Source organism: Melopsittacus undulatus, chromosome 1 (assembly GCF_012275295.1).
Source record: "Melopsittacus undulatus isolate bMelUnd1 chromosome 1, bMelUnd1.mat.Z, whole genome shotgun sequence".
Classification (NCBI taxonomy): domain Eukaryota; kingdom Metazoa; phylum Chordata; class Aves; order Psittaciformes; family Psittaculidae; genus Melopsittacus; species Melopsittacus undulatus.
The window spans coordinates 130809879-130828215 of record NC_047527.1 but is presented as its reverse complement, the minus strand read 5'-3'; the positions used below and the strand labels follow the sequence as shown (position 1 = coordinate 130828215).

The following is an 18337-nucleotide window of genomic DNA, read 5'->3' as shown; positions in this document are numbered from 1 at the left end:
CATATAGAGCAGAAAAATGACCTTGCTCAAAGATATAATTTAGCTTCTAGTACTACAGTAAGTTTCCTTCTTACTCTGGAAACTCAATACTCTTCTGTCAAGGCTTTCTTTGATCTAACACTTGTTTTCTTTCTTTTTCTGTTACAGAAAACAGAAGTTACTACTACAGGCTTTAAATCAAAGGGCCGAGCTTCCACAGCTGGTATAAAGCCACAAAGATACCGATTTAAAGAAATCTACACAACAAAACCCAACTGCTTTAAAAATCAACTTACTATTGTCTTCACATATGAATTTGGTCTCAGAGACTGGACAGTGCTGCCAGAATTGCCATCTATACATGAACGTGCTCCATATACCACAGTGATAGGAATGTCTTGATCCATTTGTGGAATTCGTTGCAGCATCGGCCTTTTTGCCCATCCGTAAGGGATTGTCATATTCTTGAAAGCTGTTTCACCACTTCAAGGCATTCAAAAGGGTAAAAACAATTAAATTTCCATTGGATATACCTTTTCTCTGCTTTTTGGTAACACAGAGTGCAACAGTACAAGAGGCTGTAATTTTTTACTATTAAGAAATACACATTCTCAAAGTTTGCATGTAATTTTCAACAGAAAGCCCCTATGTTTTTACAGTGACTGATAACACTTAAAAGAATGAAAGTCCTTGTTTTTGTAAGGTTGTGGTTTTTTTTAAGAAATTCCTTACAAGTTAAACAACTGTAACTTTTTTTTTTAATTCAAAATTAGTGTCCAAACTCTCAGAATTAACACACAGGTAGTCTAAAGAAATACAGAATTAGAATAAATTTTACACTTACCTGTTTCTGCAATCCAGAAAAAGTGCTCTGCTATTTTTTTTCAATGAATACAGTTAAGTGTTACAGTTTCAAGAAAAAATAGCATGCACACAGTTGCCATGGCCATTGGAGGGAGTAGCAGGCACACTGTAAATGAAAGACATACTTCAAAACATACACTGAGAAATTTATACTCACCTGGGTGTCTGTACATTGCAGTGATAGATATACTCAGCAACAGTGTTATCATCAAACATCGATGAATACTTTCGTTTGAAATCTGGCCGTAAGCGCTGAACAAGGCTTAATCCTGTTAAATCAAAAAACATTATTAGTAGGAATTAGTATAGACAACTTTATCAGATTGCCAACTTTTCATTACAATCCTTCAAACTCAAGGCTAATGTTGATGACTTTTAAACCTATGTTTTCTTTCACCACTTGCATGTCTTAGGAAAACATGATGGCATTGCACCCAACAGGAATAAAACATAAATATTCTTAAGGATTTTATGCTGCACCAGATGACAGGCAATTAAATCCTGCTGAACACATACAGGGAATGTTTGAGAAGAGTCATTGCAGCAATACAAGAAATATGCAAATGGTCCAGCAAAAGAGCTAAGCAGAGTATTCTTCTGCCATCAGTTTATTCTCACATGATACCATCTTTCTCCTTGTTCTGGGAGAACTGGGAGGGCCAAAAGCATGCCACTTTTCAGAACCAGAAGCCACTGCTCAAAAAGCTGTCCTGTTTTAATTCCTTAGTGAGTCTGTGCTCTCCTTTTACAGAACAGTCTTATTTTGGAGCTAGCTCCTCTAACTAGTGTTTAGTTAAAAGAACACAAATCTATGCTGAAAAACAGGTGTAGAAATCTTGACATTAGCGTAAGACACAAGAACTGGTATAAATCAAGAGATTTAACCTCGGAAAGCCATTATCCCCATGCTCTCTTAACAGCCAAATTAGAGAAGTAGGTCCCTTCAATGGCCAGTTCAGGCTTTCTAAAGTTAAGATCTATTCTGAATCATCTGTTTAAGGAAGAAGCCTCTCCTATTTGACCAGACAGATCTTTGGGACAAGCACCTCACCACAAGCCTAATCTAAGAATATTATTCATCCCTGAAGAGACAGGCTCACATCTTACCACTTGGGTTTATCAACCGAAAATAGAATTACAGAATGATTTGGATTGGAAGGTACCTTAAAGACCATCCCAACCTTAAATTTCCAACCCCCCTGCCATGGTCAGGGGCACCAGGCACTGAAAGGCTGGCTCTAAGATCCCCCCAGAACTTTCTCTTCTCCAGGTGAACAAGCCCAACTCTCTCAGCCTGTCTCCATAGGAGCGGTGCTCCAGCACTCTGAGCATCTTCCTTGTGGCCCTCCTCTGGACTTGCTCCAACAGCTCCATGTCCCTCTTGTGTTGGGGTTCTCAGAGCTGACATAGGACTGCAGGTGGGATCTCATGAGAGTGGAGTAAAGAGGGAGATTCCCTCCCTCAACCTGCTAGACACACTTCTTGCGATGCAGCTCAGGACATGGTTGGTTTTCTGGGCTGTGAGCGCACCCTGCTGCGTTGTGTTGAGCTTCTCATCAGTCAACACCCCAAGTCCTTCTCCTCAGGTCTGCTCTGAATGAGTTTTCTGCCCAGACTGTATCTGTGCTTGGGATTGCCCCAACCCAGGTGTAGGATCTTGCACTTGACCTTGTTGAACTTCATATGGTTGGCATCAGCCCAGCTCTCATGCCTGTCAGGGTCCCTCTGGATGGTATTCCTTCCCTCCAGTTTGTCAACCACACCACACAGTTTGGAGGCATTGTCAGACTTGCTGAGGGTGCATCAATCCCACTGTCCATGTCACCAACAATGATGTTGAACAGCACTGGTCCCAACATTGACCCCTGAAGGACATCACTCATCACTGGTCTCCCCTTGGACACTGAGCTGTTGACCACAACTCTCTGTGACCATTGGTCAATTCCTTATCCACTGAGTGGTGAAATCCATGTCTCCAGTTTAGAGACAAGGATGCCATGCAGGACAATGTCAAATGCCTTGCACAAGTCCAGGCAGATAATGTCAGTCACTCTTCCCTTATTCAACAATGCTGTAACCCCATTGTAGAAGGATGCATGATTTGCCCTTCGTAAAGCCACATTGGCCGTCATCAGTTACCTCCTTGCTGTCCATGTCCCTTGGCACAGTTTCCAAGATTTGCTCCATGACCTTGCTGGGCACAGAAGTGAGACTGGCCTGTAGTTCCCCAGTCTTCTTTTCTCACCTTTTAAAAATGGGGGTCATATTTCCCCTTTTCCAGTGAGTGGGAACTTCACGCTGTTGCTAATCTGTGCAATTATGGTGATGTCACTTTTTTCCACCTCTCCCTGGCCAAAGGCCTGGTACTATTTATGTAGACCTTGTCACAGTGATCTATGCTTTTGTAACCTTGAGATTAGACTGTTGCAACGCACCCTTATGTATGCTTTAAATCCATTTAGAAAACTAATACAGCGCAAGAGAAAATAATTCCCTAATGAAACAGTGATATAAGTCCTGAAGCAATGAAGATTTTGCAAACATTATGAAATTTGTTGTTGCTTTTATATTCTCTATAGAAAGTTAAATTGTAGGAATTCTGTCTTTTTCTGTCTGTTTGTTGTTTAGTTTTGGAGGTTATTAGAACACAAACAATACAGCTGGATTGGACTAAGAGTACTTGAAGAGACTAATTCTATGTCTTTCGCTGCCATGAGCATAAAAGTCACAACATTCCCATTTCCAGTAACTATGGGACTGAAAGTTATCAAACTTTAGAATTCACTTTCCATTTTGGTGAGAAGTGTTTTGCTTGTGGGTCCAATGACAAAACCATTCTCCTCCTGTGGGAATTCACAGGGGAGAACAAAACATGGAGTCAAGGCACATTGGAACAAATTCTGGAATGAAATCACACTTAGTTATTCTTGTAATGTTTACTGAAGACACTGTCAATTGTGAGGTTGATGTTTTACATAGTGATTATGGAAATGCTAAAAAAAATATTAACACTGAAGACTCTTGAGTTCCATGAGACAGGTGTAGTCACAGTGACATTACTCTTGTCCTGAGGCGTTTTCACATATTCAGCTCTAGGCATGGAATTCACAAATCCAACCTAAGCACCAAAGCCCCTCTACTGTGAGCCTCGTGGGTGACTCTTTCAGTGAAGTGAAGGAAAACATGCAAATCAATTCACTGGAAACCACTCAAAGAGAAAGATCTCCTTGGATTCAGTCTCTCTCCAAGGTTTAAGTATCTGCCTGAGGGTCTGATTAAATATCCATGTGATAGCATTGTGATATCCCAAAAAAACTAGCTCTCATTTAAGTGACTAACTCATACCTCTGAACAACAGCAATTGGCTTTATAATGTGGATCAGACAGCCACACCTGCCCAGCAGCTTAAGCACATGTGCAAGCAGAAGAAAACCTGGGTTTGACTCAGTGGCCTTCATCAGGCTGGGTTTGATGCCTACCTTGCAGCAGTGTTTAAACTTACCCTTCTCTAAGAACAATGTTTCATTTGCCAAGAATTGCACATTAAGTTGATGATGGAAAACTTTTTTTAAACACATGGAGTGAGAAACAGATGAAAAATTTTGAGAAGCATTGCCCTCCACATCAACCTATAAGTGAGGCTAGGTTGCGAATACCTTGCCAAGATGGCGTCTGTTTCTGCAGCACGGTTTTAGCTGCATTTGCTTGCTAAGGGAGACAACCTCAGCTTTGAACTCTTCCACATGCATTGATGTGTGCATGCATTTCTTTTTACTGGATAAAAGACATTACATCAATGTATCTTACTAATATGCTTCAGGTTATTTTATCATTTTACTTTAAAAAAAAATGGTTTGTAGAAAACATGCTGCTTGTCTGAGAAGCTGATTTTGTCACACCCCCCAAAACAATCAAACAGATCAGCATATTAAAATATATATTCTATAGAAAGAGATTTAGGACATAGATATGGTTTAAAAGTAAACGAAGTCTAGAAATGTGACTAGTCTATCTTCAGACTGAATACTAAAAATTATGAAGAGGCAAGCTAATTGTAATGTGTGAGGGGTCTAAAGGGTATCTTCTTCCAAGCCTCTCTAGCAGATACCCCTGTAGTACAGAGAGTAATACATAATCTCCCCATCAAATGTGATGACTTTAAAATTTGATCATACCCTTTTCCCCACATAAACTAGAACAGCAGTCATTGGCCACCCCTACCTAGTCCTAGTATTAGGATATACAGAATTTACCTAACATCTCTTCACTGCTGTTAAAGAAAAGTAAAAATATGCAGACTAGATTGCTACAGTAATACTGAACACCAATGAGTCCCACAAAATTTGTTAAGAGAACAAATAACAAGAAAATGGCTAAAGGAAAGAACCCAGTTTCAATTTAACTCCTTTAAACTCAGGCCAAAGACAAATGAGTTTATGGAAGACTTACAACATTACCCAAACCTGGAAATTCTGTTTGTCCATCAAGCTGCAGTTGGAAAGGAAACTAAATGGGCTGTGACTGGAAGCAACCAGAAAAACAACCTTTTCACATTCATGTCTCTTTGTCAGTCTTTCCCAACAGATGTCCATGTGATTTGTCTCACTATAACTGCAGTCTAGAATAATATATTGTAGCTTGCTATAAACTATCATACTAGTATATCTAATAGAAAGAACTCTTGTCCTAGAGTTCATCTTTTTTCAACCCCTCTCACTTTCTCCTCCAGCATTTTTCTATATGGGCTTGCAACAAAGCTTATCTTCCTGTGGTATCTGCCTCCTGTTTATGTTTAAAGAAAACAAAAATCATATTTAAGAGTAGCTAAAACTCACCAAAGGGTCCTGCTATCCTCAGCCCAGCTAATGGATTAAATGGACTCAATATAGCTCCTAGTGCTTTGATCCAGATTGGAATTGGTCTTTCGTGTTCAGCATTGTCAGGCCTCTCTGGAAAACCCCATGGCTCCACTAAGATAAGATGTTTGACCCTGTTGGCAGAAAAAGTTCAAAGGTTTAGAGTACATTATTTTTCTTCAACTAAGTACAACAAAAATGTATTATCTGTGGACTTTGCAACCTTAGTCAATTCTATCATAGTGGCTTATTACCAATGTTTCCGATTCATCAGTGGTTTTGCTTTCATTCACTAGAGTGATTGAATTGTAACTAATCATATGTAAGAACAGCAGAAACTTAGAAGCTCATGTCACACATAAACTCAGTATTCAATGGATACCAACTGTCACATACATTTGAGAAAAAGACCAGTCTTGTTTCTACTTTTAAAAATCACCTAAACTATATGCTCAGTCAATATTATTTGCAGGAGCAGTTTAATTTGGGAAGAAAGAAAATAACTGCATCTGTTTCATTTAAGTAAACTTGCTAAGTGTCTTTCTTCTGTAAGCCATGTACAATCTTTTTTCTAAGAAGTAAGGCAATTTATCTGAAAAATCATCTTAACAAAGTAAAATTTGAAATGAGAGAGGGAGAGCAAAATTAGATGGTTTTAAATTTACTGATTTTAGGTCATTAAAGAAATGTCAGAGAGCCAATTTATAAAATTATCACTCAAAGGAATCTCGCTACAGAGAGCATAATAGGAGTCTCCAAGCACACACGACTATGAATGCAAGTCCCTCTCAAGCAAAACTTCTATTTTATCTTGATAGATTAGAATCGTCTATTTCATCATCATGGCTTGACTTCACAAATGAAGATTTGGGAAGGGTTTCACCCACGCTTACTACAAGCGTGCTGATGGCTAAAAAGGCCAATCTGGTCTGTTTAATCCCATAATAACACCTACTGTCCTAGATACTGCTGATTTCTGAAAAAGTGACTCTTAGCTAGAGTTTAGCACATTTAAGGCAATTTTCCATGAAAGCTTCATCAGGTTTACTTTCTTCTTCACAACTTCTTCTTCTGTCAAAACCGTGAGATTAGATATTTACTACAGCAGAGCTCTTAGTGCCTGAAATTATGTGAGAAGTGATTCCAACGGCTATTTCTGGGCTATAATCAGTTGGGAAACCAAACGTCTGGCCTGAAATGAAGAGCGGAAAAGGATTAACCTCTCAAAGATGCTTCTTGGCTGCCAGCTCAGACACGAGTGTGTCTGCACACAGCAGCAAACAGCAGTGGTTAAGAGAGGACAGGGTAGAATTTAACTATAAAACCAACAGGGATATATATAGTATATATATTTAACTATAAACCTAACCAATTTAACTACAAAACCAAGTTAGAGCAAGCACCAAGGAGCCATTCAGGAAATTCACATATTCTGTGCACAAACTACAGCATTAAACATACTACAGCAAACACAGCTTTCCCCCCCCCGCAACATTTCCTTTCTTAATACTTTCCTTCCTGTTTGGCATTTCTCATTTTGGTAACCAAGCCTAACACATAACCCAGGATAACAGGAAGTCAATCATGAGAATAATTCCAAAAGTAATAGTCTGAAGTTGCATTGTTAGATAATGTGCATGAAAGCTGTTCTATATTTAACACTTGATTCAATGTTGTCTTAGGATCCTACGAGTCAGTTTACTATTTTGATGGTATTTTAATTTCAGAGAAACATTAGTAATGGAAGAACACAATCTGAAACACCCCTAAATTAAGTAACCCCAACATAAGCACAGTGAGACATGAAAAAGGGTCACATTTGATTTAAGTCAGCACAGGGCAGAAACACTATCCCATCCCACAGGGATAGAATAGCACCATTTATAGATACTTCAGAGAGAGGGCTAACAAACTTGGAAGTGGTTCCTGCAAGAAACTAACTACAGTTAACTGAAAGTTGGTTTATGCTCCAAAGGATAACAGGCTTACATCCCTAAAGCAGAGGACTGCATTTCTTCATTGCACTTCTGGATTTAGACACACATGTACTTTAACCCATCATTTCCAGCCACATGTACCAGCTGTCATCCACTTGGAAAGGAAGAGTTAAAGTGTTTTACTAAAAAATGGTGTATAAATTTCTTTCAAAATCTCCAATTAAGGAAAAAAAAACAACTTATGTGAATATAGAAGTATAAGATAGGTTTTGTATAATATAGAATCTGCCATACAATGTGGAAAGCTAAACATGTTCACAGTTTTTCACAAGTGTACCTAAACAAAAGCAATGTCTCTTTTTGATACTGTAGGACCTCAGTTCAGTTGGTGGGATCCTAGCTCATCAGGGGCTATATAAGACTGCTGCAGCTGGGTTGTTCTGCAAAGAAGAAATATGAAGTGGCATACAGACAATTTAAATGAAACAGTCACTAAAATAATTTTTACATCATCATGCCAGCACCAGGCCAACTGCTAGCATATAGGCATAAATTACCTAGGGGAATTACTTTCAAAAGTTTCAATGTAATCCATAGTAAAGGAAAGTTTGGCAGAAACTGGCCTATTTTCCCTTCACAGGCCTATGTTTGATCAGAGATGTCACAAGCATTCACTCATAAATACAAATTTTGCTATTTCCCCTTCTAACATAGCAAGGGGATACTTAACACACCCAAAGAGGTACAGAAAAATACTCAGGAAAGCATGTTTACCATATGTACTCATTTGTATTCACCTGGGAAAAAAACATACAACAAACGTTTCAGGCTTAAAATGCACTATTAAGTTTCTTTAACTTAAAGATAAAATTTACTAGAAGATAATCTATAAAGAGGCTGATGAAATAAAATCTGTGTTGAAATCACTAGCCAAATACAGAAAAGGAATTCTTTCATTCCTTTATTTTCACATACCTTGATGGGTATTTTAATGAGTAAGCAGCAGCCAGGAATCCACCAAGGTTGTGTCCAAGCAAGATAATTTTTTCTAACCCCACCTCCTTTCTCCATTCTTCTATGGATTCCACAAACTGATTTTCTGCTTCCTGAGCATCAGTGTCAAAGTGTGGTCTACTGCTCCGTCCAAATCCCAAGAGGTCAAAAGCATGAACGGTCCTGTTCTCACAGAGGTCTTCAAAATTGAGAGCCCATAGTCCAACACCTCCTCCAAACCCATGCAGGAGAACAAGTGGAGTTCTATGTGAGAGCTCCGGAGAGAACGACAGTGTCCATATTTTATTTCCATTAGGTAGATACACATATCGTTTATCATATGTGCTTGCAATACCTGAAGAAAAAGTAGAAAAAAATAGATGTTGCTAGACATGCCAAATAAAATACAAAGTACTTGCATGGAAATCATTGTTTTAAATAGAATTTCTCTTTCAAATGAGAGAGCCTACAATCAAATCTCTAAATAAGTGAACAACAAAAATCTAATTCTAAACCTGTTTATTTCACCACAGTGTAAAAACTGTATTTAAAAACTTCTCTGAGAGTACTTACTGTAAATTCATAGAAAATCTAGATTTAAGATTTATATATATATATAAGATGTATATTTATAAATCTTATTAAAAACTAAAGACTTACATTTCAGCATTTTGTCCTCAGCTTCTTTAAGGTGTTGTAGTGATGTGGGACACCAGGCAGGAAGCCAGCTGAATAACCATCCTAACCTGCAATAGGAATACATAATAAGAAATTCCTGAGCAAGCTGGTAGTTTTTTGCATCATATGATGCTTTGCAGATATTTCTCCTGCTGCTCTTCTTAAAAGTACCCATTTGAATCACACGCCTTGCAGGACAAGAATGCAGTGAGAGGGGGTTTACTTTCTCCTGACTTTTATAAGGTAGTGTCAGGCTCAGAGGAGTTCTCTGAACAGCCTGCTGTTTCTCCACTGTGTGTTCCTTATCAGAGTGTACTTCATCTATCTCAGTCAGACCAGGATTCTTCTGAGAACCTGGAGACATGACCCCTCACACTGACCCAACAAGCCTGGCAGGATATACAACACAATCATAGGGGGTTTCCAGCCTCCTCTCAAGTTCCCTTGGAAGTCTGCCTGTATGTTACCTTACATGAACCTATTATTTCCAGAAAAGCATTAACTAATGCACTCGCCAGCCTAACCTCAACTGACTTATTTGCAAGGTAAATTTAAAAGGTGAAAAATAAGCAGGTTTATTCTAGCAAAGCAAAAACCAATGGTCTTTGTTACTAACTTAGAAACAAACTACCACACGAAAACAGCACAGCAGTATCAATTCCCCCAACAAGAGGCTGTTTTTCCAGGTGTCGGTTACTATCTTGGTAGCATTAGCTTGACCATGAAAGCAAGTGGAATGACTCAGCTAGCAGCATTGCCACCCTGACAGTGCCTCAAAGGACACAGCAAACGTGTCCTTGGTGCTAATTTACCCCTTGTTTTCAAGACAGAATCCTCTTTTTCCCGGTCTTGCCTGTTTTTGAAGTGGCTCAGACTATTAGTGCAAAGGCTGCTACTGCAGGACCTCAGACTATTCCTCACAGGGAAGAGAATAAGGTCACTAAATTCATTTAAGAACGTTCTTTCTTTAGCACTTTTTTCCTACACTGAACAGCTTTTCAGCTAGTTACAGTATTTTCAGGACTGAATGCTGTATTAGTTGTACACCAATTAATGTTAAATTACTATAAACTTCAAGTTTTTAGAGCCTAAACAACACACCAATAACAAATTCCAGATCTGGCCACCAAGTTCCTTACCCAAAGGACCTTCTCCCCATATTTTTTTGGGCTGAGCTACTCCAGCTGCATAGCTACTGAAGTTTATGATACAACAAGGGAGTTTTTCCAGGGATGTACAATGCAACAACAAGCAGCACTGTTCAGGTTCATAGAAACATATTAGTGGATATCAAGACTGGGAAGGGATGTATGTCCTTCCATGCCACAACCTTGTGCAATCTAAGAAGGAAGTAACTTGGCATCTTACAGAAATGGGTATTCAAGTGTTTTGCTTCCACATTAATCTCCACATTTGAAGGTAAGATTTTTAAGAGGTTAAAGCTGGCAGCAGCCAAAAGCAATTTCACCAGCAAGTAACTGTGAAATCTGAGTTTAACAGTATTACTAGGTATGGCCAATGTTATGAATTACTCTGGTAAATTTTTAAACAACAGATATGTCAAAATCCTTCTGAGGTGAACTTTCTGCTAGTTCTACACTTAACTAGGCATTTTCATTCTTAACTTTTGGGTTAGAAGCATAGAAGACAGTCACTGTTTCATCTAAGTCAAAAACTATATAAAATGTTTCTTCTTGGCAAAACCACTGATTTAGCAAAGAAACTTCTTTAAAGAAATGTACAGCTGCAACACGCCAGCAAGACAATGCACAATGAAATAAAAATAAAATCTATAGTTCAGTCCCAAACTTTATTTCCAAGTCTTAGGGAGAGACCTGGATACTGAGGAAAAATATATAGAAAGTTGTATAAAAATGGGAAAGCTGGAACAGATGCCATTCTTTCTTGTTAGTTATCAGTTCTGTTTATAAATACTGAATCATCATGTATACATATAGCTTGACAAATACAGTCAGCAAGCTGAAATGCCTAAAATAAAAATTACGTTTGCAACTGAGACATTTTGTACTCGCTGAACTAAAAGAGCAAGTGAAGAAAGCTTTCTGTCAAAAAAATGGTCACTCTCTAGAAACATATTTTATGAAAGAAAATGTTTAGTTCCCTATATTCAAGGCTTGATCCTTTTTTCCTCTCCTCCTTCAAAAAATGATTTACCACACTGTTTTCTACTTGTGGAGAACAGCCAACTCTTCAACCTATTTGAATCTTTTCTCTGACAGGTTTGGAAGACTTGAGTGTGGCTGTATCATTTTTTTCATGTATCTTTGCTAAATGTGTCTTCGAAATGCACAGAAGAATGTCAATTGCTTACATGGCCTGTCATTTTTATTTCTGTGATGTAAAGTTAAAACAGCTATGTAATGTCAAAAAGAAGCAATGGACCTTTCAAGACAGTGTGCTCACCAGCAACACAGATAGCACAATGTATGAAAGAAAACTAAAGATTTCAGCAGTAGTTTCACACTGTAAGGGAGCTACCCACTGCAAGAAGATAAAGACCCCATTGCTGTCCTCATCACCCACCACTTCCCAGATGCTTCATTTCCATCTTTCTTTTTATGTAAGAAATTTCAGTAGTGGAATCTTGTATTTTGAGGGCTTAGCTGCTTGTTGTATCAGAAAGTGTGAAATAGATCTGGCAACTGACAGCCTAAATTTCTTTCATTTTTGTACTGAGTGCACATGTGGCTGTTACACATCGAATTACTAGTGGAATTTAACCTGCATATCTGTCTGTGGGCATGCAGTAACATAAACCAGTGCAAACATCCATGCTAAATTAAGCTATAATCAGTAGAGCAGAGTATGCCATAGAACGTTTCCTTGCATCTTCTCTCTGGAGTCAGCTACACTTTTCCACATCCCCTGAAGAAGTTTGGAATACTGGAGGCTGCTGACCTGCCAAGCGCTCAAAGAAGTCATTCTCTCTGCCAACAGATCTCAACACTTCATGTTACATGCCTGGGGCAGGAGACCAGAAGGTGAGGAAAAGCCCCAGAAACACCCACTGAACAGCCTTGGATATGGAGAAAGTCAAGGTCATTGGTGTGAGGCTAGCAGTGAGACCACCAATAACCTATGCCGGCAACCAACAAAGTAATAAATAATGAAAACAAAAGAGGCACAGGCACAGACATCTGGCAGTGTGGAGCTGTAACCACTATGTGTAGGGACCAAGCCATCAGCCAGGACCTAACATGTAGGCTGGCTGGGCCAAGTGGCCTGTTTCCCTGGGTCCAAGAATAAGAAAGGATAAAAATAAATATTTATAAATCAGTATTTAAAAATAAATAATGATTACTATCTTTAGACAGCTAAAAAGTGAAGGACAACTGAATATAATGTAAAATGTAACTAAAGAAAATACTGCTTTTCCTTAGCTGCCTCATTGTTAACTTGAATCAAGAGTTTGCTGTAACAGCACAGCTTAAATTGCTCAAGGGTACCTTTCAAAAGAACCGAGAATCAAGTAGAGGCAGAGACCTAGTGAATCTGACTCACCCATCCACCTCCACTAACTAGGTGAAACTGGACAAAGAATGTGGCAAATAGATAATTCAAAAACTACTGTTCTGCCAGCTAGATTAATCCTACTTATCTTGGTGAGACTTTGTAAAATATAAGACAACTGACTGCTCTGTAGCCAGTTACAAATTTGACATAATCCACAAAAACCGCATGAAAGCTTAGATAATAATGAACTGAAAACATCCATTGTAACACTGAGGTATACGCTCAAATAGCGGAACAGTCTATCGATACGACCTGGCAGTGTACGCTTGCAGCCCAGAAAGCCAACCATATGCTGGGCTACATCAAAACACAGGTTGCCCAGAGAACCTGTGGCTACGCTATCCTTGGCAGTGTTCAAGGCCAGGCTGGAAGGGACTTGGAGCAACCTGGTCTAGCAGAAGGTGTCCCTACCTATGGCAGAGGGCTGGAACTGGATGAGCTCTAAGGTCCCTTCCAACACAAAACATTCTGTGATTCTATCTGGTATCTGGCTTGTTATGTCTATTTTAAAAATGAAACTTTACCATAAAAGAGGTTCAGCAGAAGTTGCTTGTAACTCTATCTAGGAGATATAAATGTACATACATGGAGCTCACTCTCTTACTTCTCAAGCTTACAATTTACTTACATTAGAATTATATGAGTGCATGGCTTACAAGATAATTAGTAAGCTTAAAGTCACTCAACAGAGGCATCTTCCCATGTACACCACCAGTGTAGAACTAGCTGTAATAATCCATGGAAACAGTGCTTGGCAAAAAAACAAACCAAAATAACCTGTAAGCAACAACACTCTCCTAAATCAGAGCAAATAAAAGCAACCAACACCATTTGTTACATGATGATTGGTCAAGAATTGCTGACCCACTGAGACAGGATGTGCAGATATCTTTCTACAGTGCTGAGTATAAAACTGGCTTTTCACTAAGAATTTTGAAGTTAGTATGGTAACCAAAACTCCTAGTATAGGCCAGAAAACAGGTGTTGAAAGGAGCACCAATGACAGGAATGTGGAGAACAGACCCTCCTGTCATGAAGATTATCTGGACTTACAATGACATCAGTAAGGAAGGCAGAGTTCAGGGTATACAACTACACAGTAACTCACAGAGGATTACAGGAATGTAACTGACTGCGCAAGCAACAGAGCTGCATGTCTATTGCTGTCTGGCTCTCAGTAAACATATTTCATATTTTTAACTGAATTTTTGCAGTGTTGCAAACTACCAAGGTTTTAGCTAGGTTTTAGCTAGAGAACACGCTCCAAAACTTAAAAAGCTGAAACACTGGATGAACTCACTTGTAAACCATTTCAAACTTTACCTTTTACCCTGAAATCTTGTTAGAATCAAGCTAATCTTTCAAGAACCCTAATCACCTCCCCTACTGACTCTCAGAAGTAATTCAGCCATTTATAAAGAAAAGAAATAAAATAAATTTGATGGAGAAAATTTGTTTTAGTGTTTCTGCCCAGCACCAAGAGGAATAGCATTGTGATTTTCAGGGCAATCCAGCTGGCATGGCAGTTATGAACGTCAATCAGTTAGAGCTAGCACTAAATTAAGAGAATCTTTGCACTATAACAGAAAAAAACCAAACAAGGATAAGCTAATATAAAGCCTTCTCAGACTCTCCACTCTTGTTTCCGCTTAAAGTATTTTTGAAGTACTGTGTCAGCAAAGGAATTCAGAGCTGCCACTATGTTGAAATCTAAATATAGACATCATAAGGCTTACTCTGCTAAGGTCACACGTAACACTATCACATAAAAACACTTATGCAATTTACTTCAATGAAACTTGTCATATATTTAACAGCTCTACTGAATTGTGGTTATAATGCTCAGAATTTTACAAAAAAACCCCAAAACAAACAACAATCAACCCTCAATACTTACACATTATCATTAATTTCTAAGTAACACTTAGAGGAGATCAGTAATTACAAGAATGGAGCAACCACCTACAGGGAAAAGCAACTCAACCCTTTCAATTGTTACAGAAATAACAAGAATGGGCAAAACAGAAGGAGTGAAAAGGACCATCAGATATTTATAATGGGGCAAAAGGTCGACATACTAAATTTAAGAGCAAAGTGCCAACATTAAATCTGTTTACTATAATGCTCTAAGTAAAGTCTGTAGTTAACAGCATTTTGTACGGATGGATGCTTAAGCAAAATAATTACAGATACCCTTTATTTATTAATTATTTATTTTTAAGAGGAACAGATGAAACAAGTCTGTTTACTGAATGTTTTACCCATTTTCCTCAGCAGCAGCAATAGTCTACACAAAGCCTAACAGGCAAGTGGGATTTGGTTTTCAGAGCAAATTCTAATTCTGGTTACTGCACTTCAAGTTTACAGGTAATAACCTGAAACGACACTAAGCAAAAGAAACAGTCAAGCATGACACAGACAAATAGAACTTTATGTGTCAAAATGTTAGAGAAAAGAGCATGTTTACATCTGGCTGATTTAGGCCAAGAATAGGGTTAAGCCTGCAAGACCAGAATACTGACTGTTTACGTATCTATGGCAAAAATTAATGCTTTTTTACTAACATGTACCAGCAACACCACCATTACAAAACCCTCACTCTTTAAGTAAAGAAAAATATCTTTCTTTCCAGCATTCACTATATCCAAGTTCCATCTTGTTCCCAATTTACTCCTAGGAGAACTCCTCTTGAATGTAGATTGTTTATCAAGTCACTGGGAAAGAAATACTTTGGAGAAAAAATGCAATAAACCAATTTCAAACCAGTCTGTGAAAGAACAAGAAAACATGTTTCCAAAATTCAGTAAATTGAAAAGTAAACCTGATGATTTGCAGAAGTGGCAACTATTTTCCATTCAAAAAAGTTTTAAAATTATTATATATTGTTACTGCGTATCTCTGATTCAAACTTGATAACATTCTTCTGTTTGCTAACACAGTATTAAATGACTGATAGTGATGAGAAATTTAAAATGCATAAGATAGTAATACTAAAAGTAGGATGTCACTTAATCATTCAGGATTTAATTTTATGAACAGGTTCAAGTTCTCCTGCGTGGTTTCAGCCAAGCCAGCAGGCTCTTTAGCAATTCAATAGCTGTAGTAATCTAAACTCCAAGAAAATTATACATTCAAGCTTGGTACTATTTTAAAGCAGGAATCTTGCTATGAGAAGGAATGTTGGTGTGGAGAAAGTATCAATGGGAAGAAGTAAATAAAATACGTTCTTAAAAACAAAGATAAATGCTCCTCCTGTTCAAATAATTTGTAAGAATATAACACTGAGATTTTATTAATTATAACATGAAGTGAAAACTATAAAGCAAAGCACATTTAATTGAATATGACAGAATGCATTACTGATTAGCATGAAAGAGGACTCAAATTTCCTAATTGAATTTGGAAAGTTTAGGAAATTAGAAAACTATGTTTATCATGTGAAAGCAACATGCTTGGCATGAAAGTGAGAAAAGATGCAGCAAATAAATACATATTAGACTTAAGCCTTTGACAGAAGTAGCTGACTGCAGTTAACATTCAGTGTTAGTCTGTTAAGTCAAGGTAATCCAATTTATAAAATGAGAAAGGTAAAACACATAGAAGTCCATGTATTAGTCAAACTCCGAGAAGCACACAACTTCTTTGTTTTCATTCCTGTTAGTGTCAGGGTGCAGTAAACTGGGTGATGCAATGCCTGAATCCCAGGCCATCCTCACTACCAACAGATCAGATCTAAAAAGCTTACTCCATTCTGCCAAGTCAACTTTTTTGCAGTTGCTTTCTCTATCAGTTTTGTGAAATGACTCAGCTTTAAAAGAAACTATGTTTTAAACATGGTAATTATGGAGACCCAGCTAGAGAGAACCCAGTTAATGAGCAGACCTGTGGGCTAATGAAGTAGAAAAATAAAGGTGAAGGATGACAAGCTTTTAAATCACTGCTGCCACTGACAGACAGTAACATACAATCATGACCTCAGTCACTCTAGGTTAAACTGGGCACAGATCTCTCAGGATATGGTTTCATGAGAACTTTAAGAGCATAACCAATTTTAGGAATCCTTTTAGTACTTCATCCCTGCATCCAAAGAGCAGCATGCTCTTTAGCACATCAGTTTTCCAGGAATGATGAGTACAGTGGAAATGATTCAAGCATAGATGATTATGTACAGTAACCATTATTGCAAAGGCCGTATAATCAGAGGCAGAGCTTCTGCATGTGCAGTAGGAGTCAGATGTAGTAACCACCACCACAACAACAGTTTGAATGAGATCTTCTGAGGACCAAAATTAGGCTCTGGTAGTTTCAGGCAAACATCTGGAGAAGAAAATATTCTGTGTTTCACTTCATAACCATTGCATAAAAAGACCAAAATGTTGTAATCCTCAGAGAAGCACCCTGAGGAGCACACTAAGGAGGCAAGATCCAGAAGCAATAATGAAGAATATGGTATGGCAACAAAAAGCCTCAATCCTTTAACAAATTTCTATTTACCATTTTCATGAGGTGAAAAAAAATGTACAAAATTGCTGTGAATGGGTTAAAAAGGGAACACTTCCCCCTCCCCCCCCAGATGACATTATAACCCTGCCTACAATCTGTTTAGATGAGTTTAAGAGCCAAGATGTTCCATGCAATTACATGTTGTGAAACTCTTGGATACTTCAATAACATTAAAATAGAATGTTTTGAAAACCTCTGCATAATATTTCTAGGAAGTGTAAGGTACATCAGCCCCATTCCAACAGGAAACCATTACAACAAAATAGGTTATTGCAGAATATTGCTACATTAGGTCAGAGGTAAAAACCATGCGTTCCTCATGTACTTACTGCATCTTGAACTCTGTATTCAGAACAGTCAACATGAGAATTAATGTAAAAATTCAGAAGCAAATTTTATTGTTTTTATATTCACAGTGCTACACAGAACTACCACAGAACTAGCGAAGTTAACCAGAGAATGTAAATAATGAATATAAATCATAGAATCGTAGAATAGTTAGCATTGGAAAGGACCTTATCCATAACAAATGAGCATTTTCTGGCTATTTTAGTGATACTGAAGCTTACTGTGTTAACTTAAATTCATTTGAGCAACCTGAGCATTCACACAGAGAAAACCTACAACTTTCCTCCCTCCCATGCTGACCTTCGGCCACAGGAACAACTTGCTGTATACAGCGCATCACTGCCACCCTCTCCCCATTTTCTTTTCTGTCTCCCAGTAGTGCCTTTAATGTTTTCTGTTATCCATATGTATGCTTTTAACACATTTTCGTCATTTACTCCAATCCCTTTCTAGCTATACACAAAGGTGTCCAATTTCAGGCATACACTTCGTCAGAAGGTGCCCCACGAATGTTTATCCATGGACAGTCACCCAAGCCTGCAACCTGTATTGCTCATACTGCTTACAAAATAGCTGTCTTAGCACACAACACAAGAAACCATTAAGCACGTGTGCAATAATGAAGTAATGTGTGGTCATACAGCT

The 18337-nt window shown here is 38.2% G+C and overlaps 1 protein-coding gene across 1 annotated transcript in view; it reads right to left on the bottom strand.

Moving 5' to 3' along the window:
- The window catches only part of ABHD5 (abhydrolase domain containing 5, lysophosphatidic acid acyltransferase), a 30903-nt gene that overhangs the window by 4920 nt on the left and 7646 nt on the right, over positions 1 to 18337 (bottom strand). The window contains exons 2-6 of the mRNA XM_005152854.3: positions 9290 to 9375; positions 8612 to 8984; positions 5679 to 5833; positions 1001 to 1112; positions 276 to 462 (exon numbers count right to left, since the gene is read on the bottom strand). Of these exons, the coding sequence (XP_005152911.3) occupies positions 276 to 462; positions 1001 to 1112; positions 5679 to 5833; positions 8612 to 8984; positions 9290 to 9375 (913 nt within the window). The remainder of the gene's footprint in view (positions 1 to 275; positions 463 to 1000; positions 1113 to 5678; positions 5834 to 8611; positions 8985 to 9289; positions 9376 to 18337) is intronic.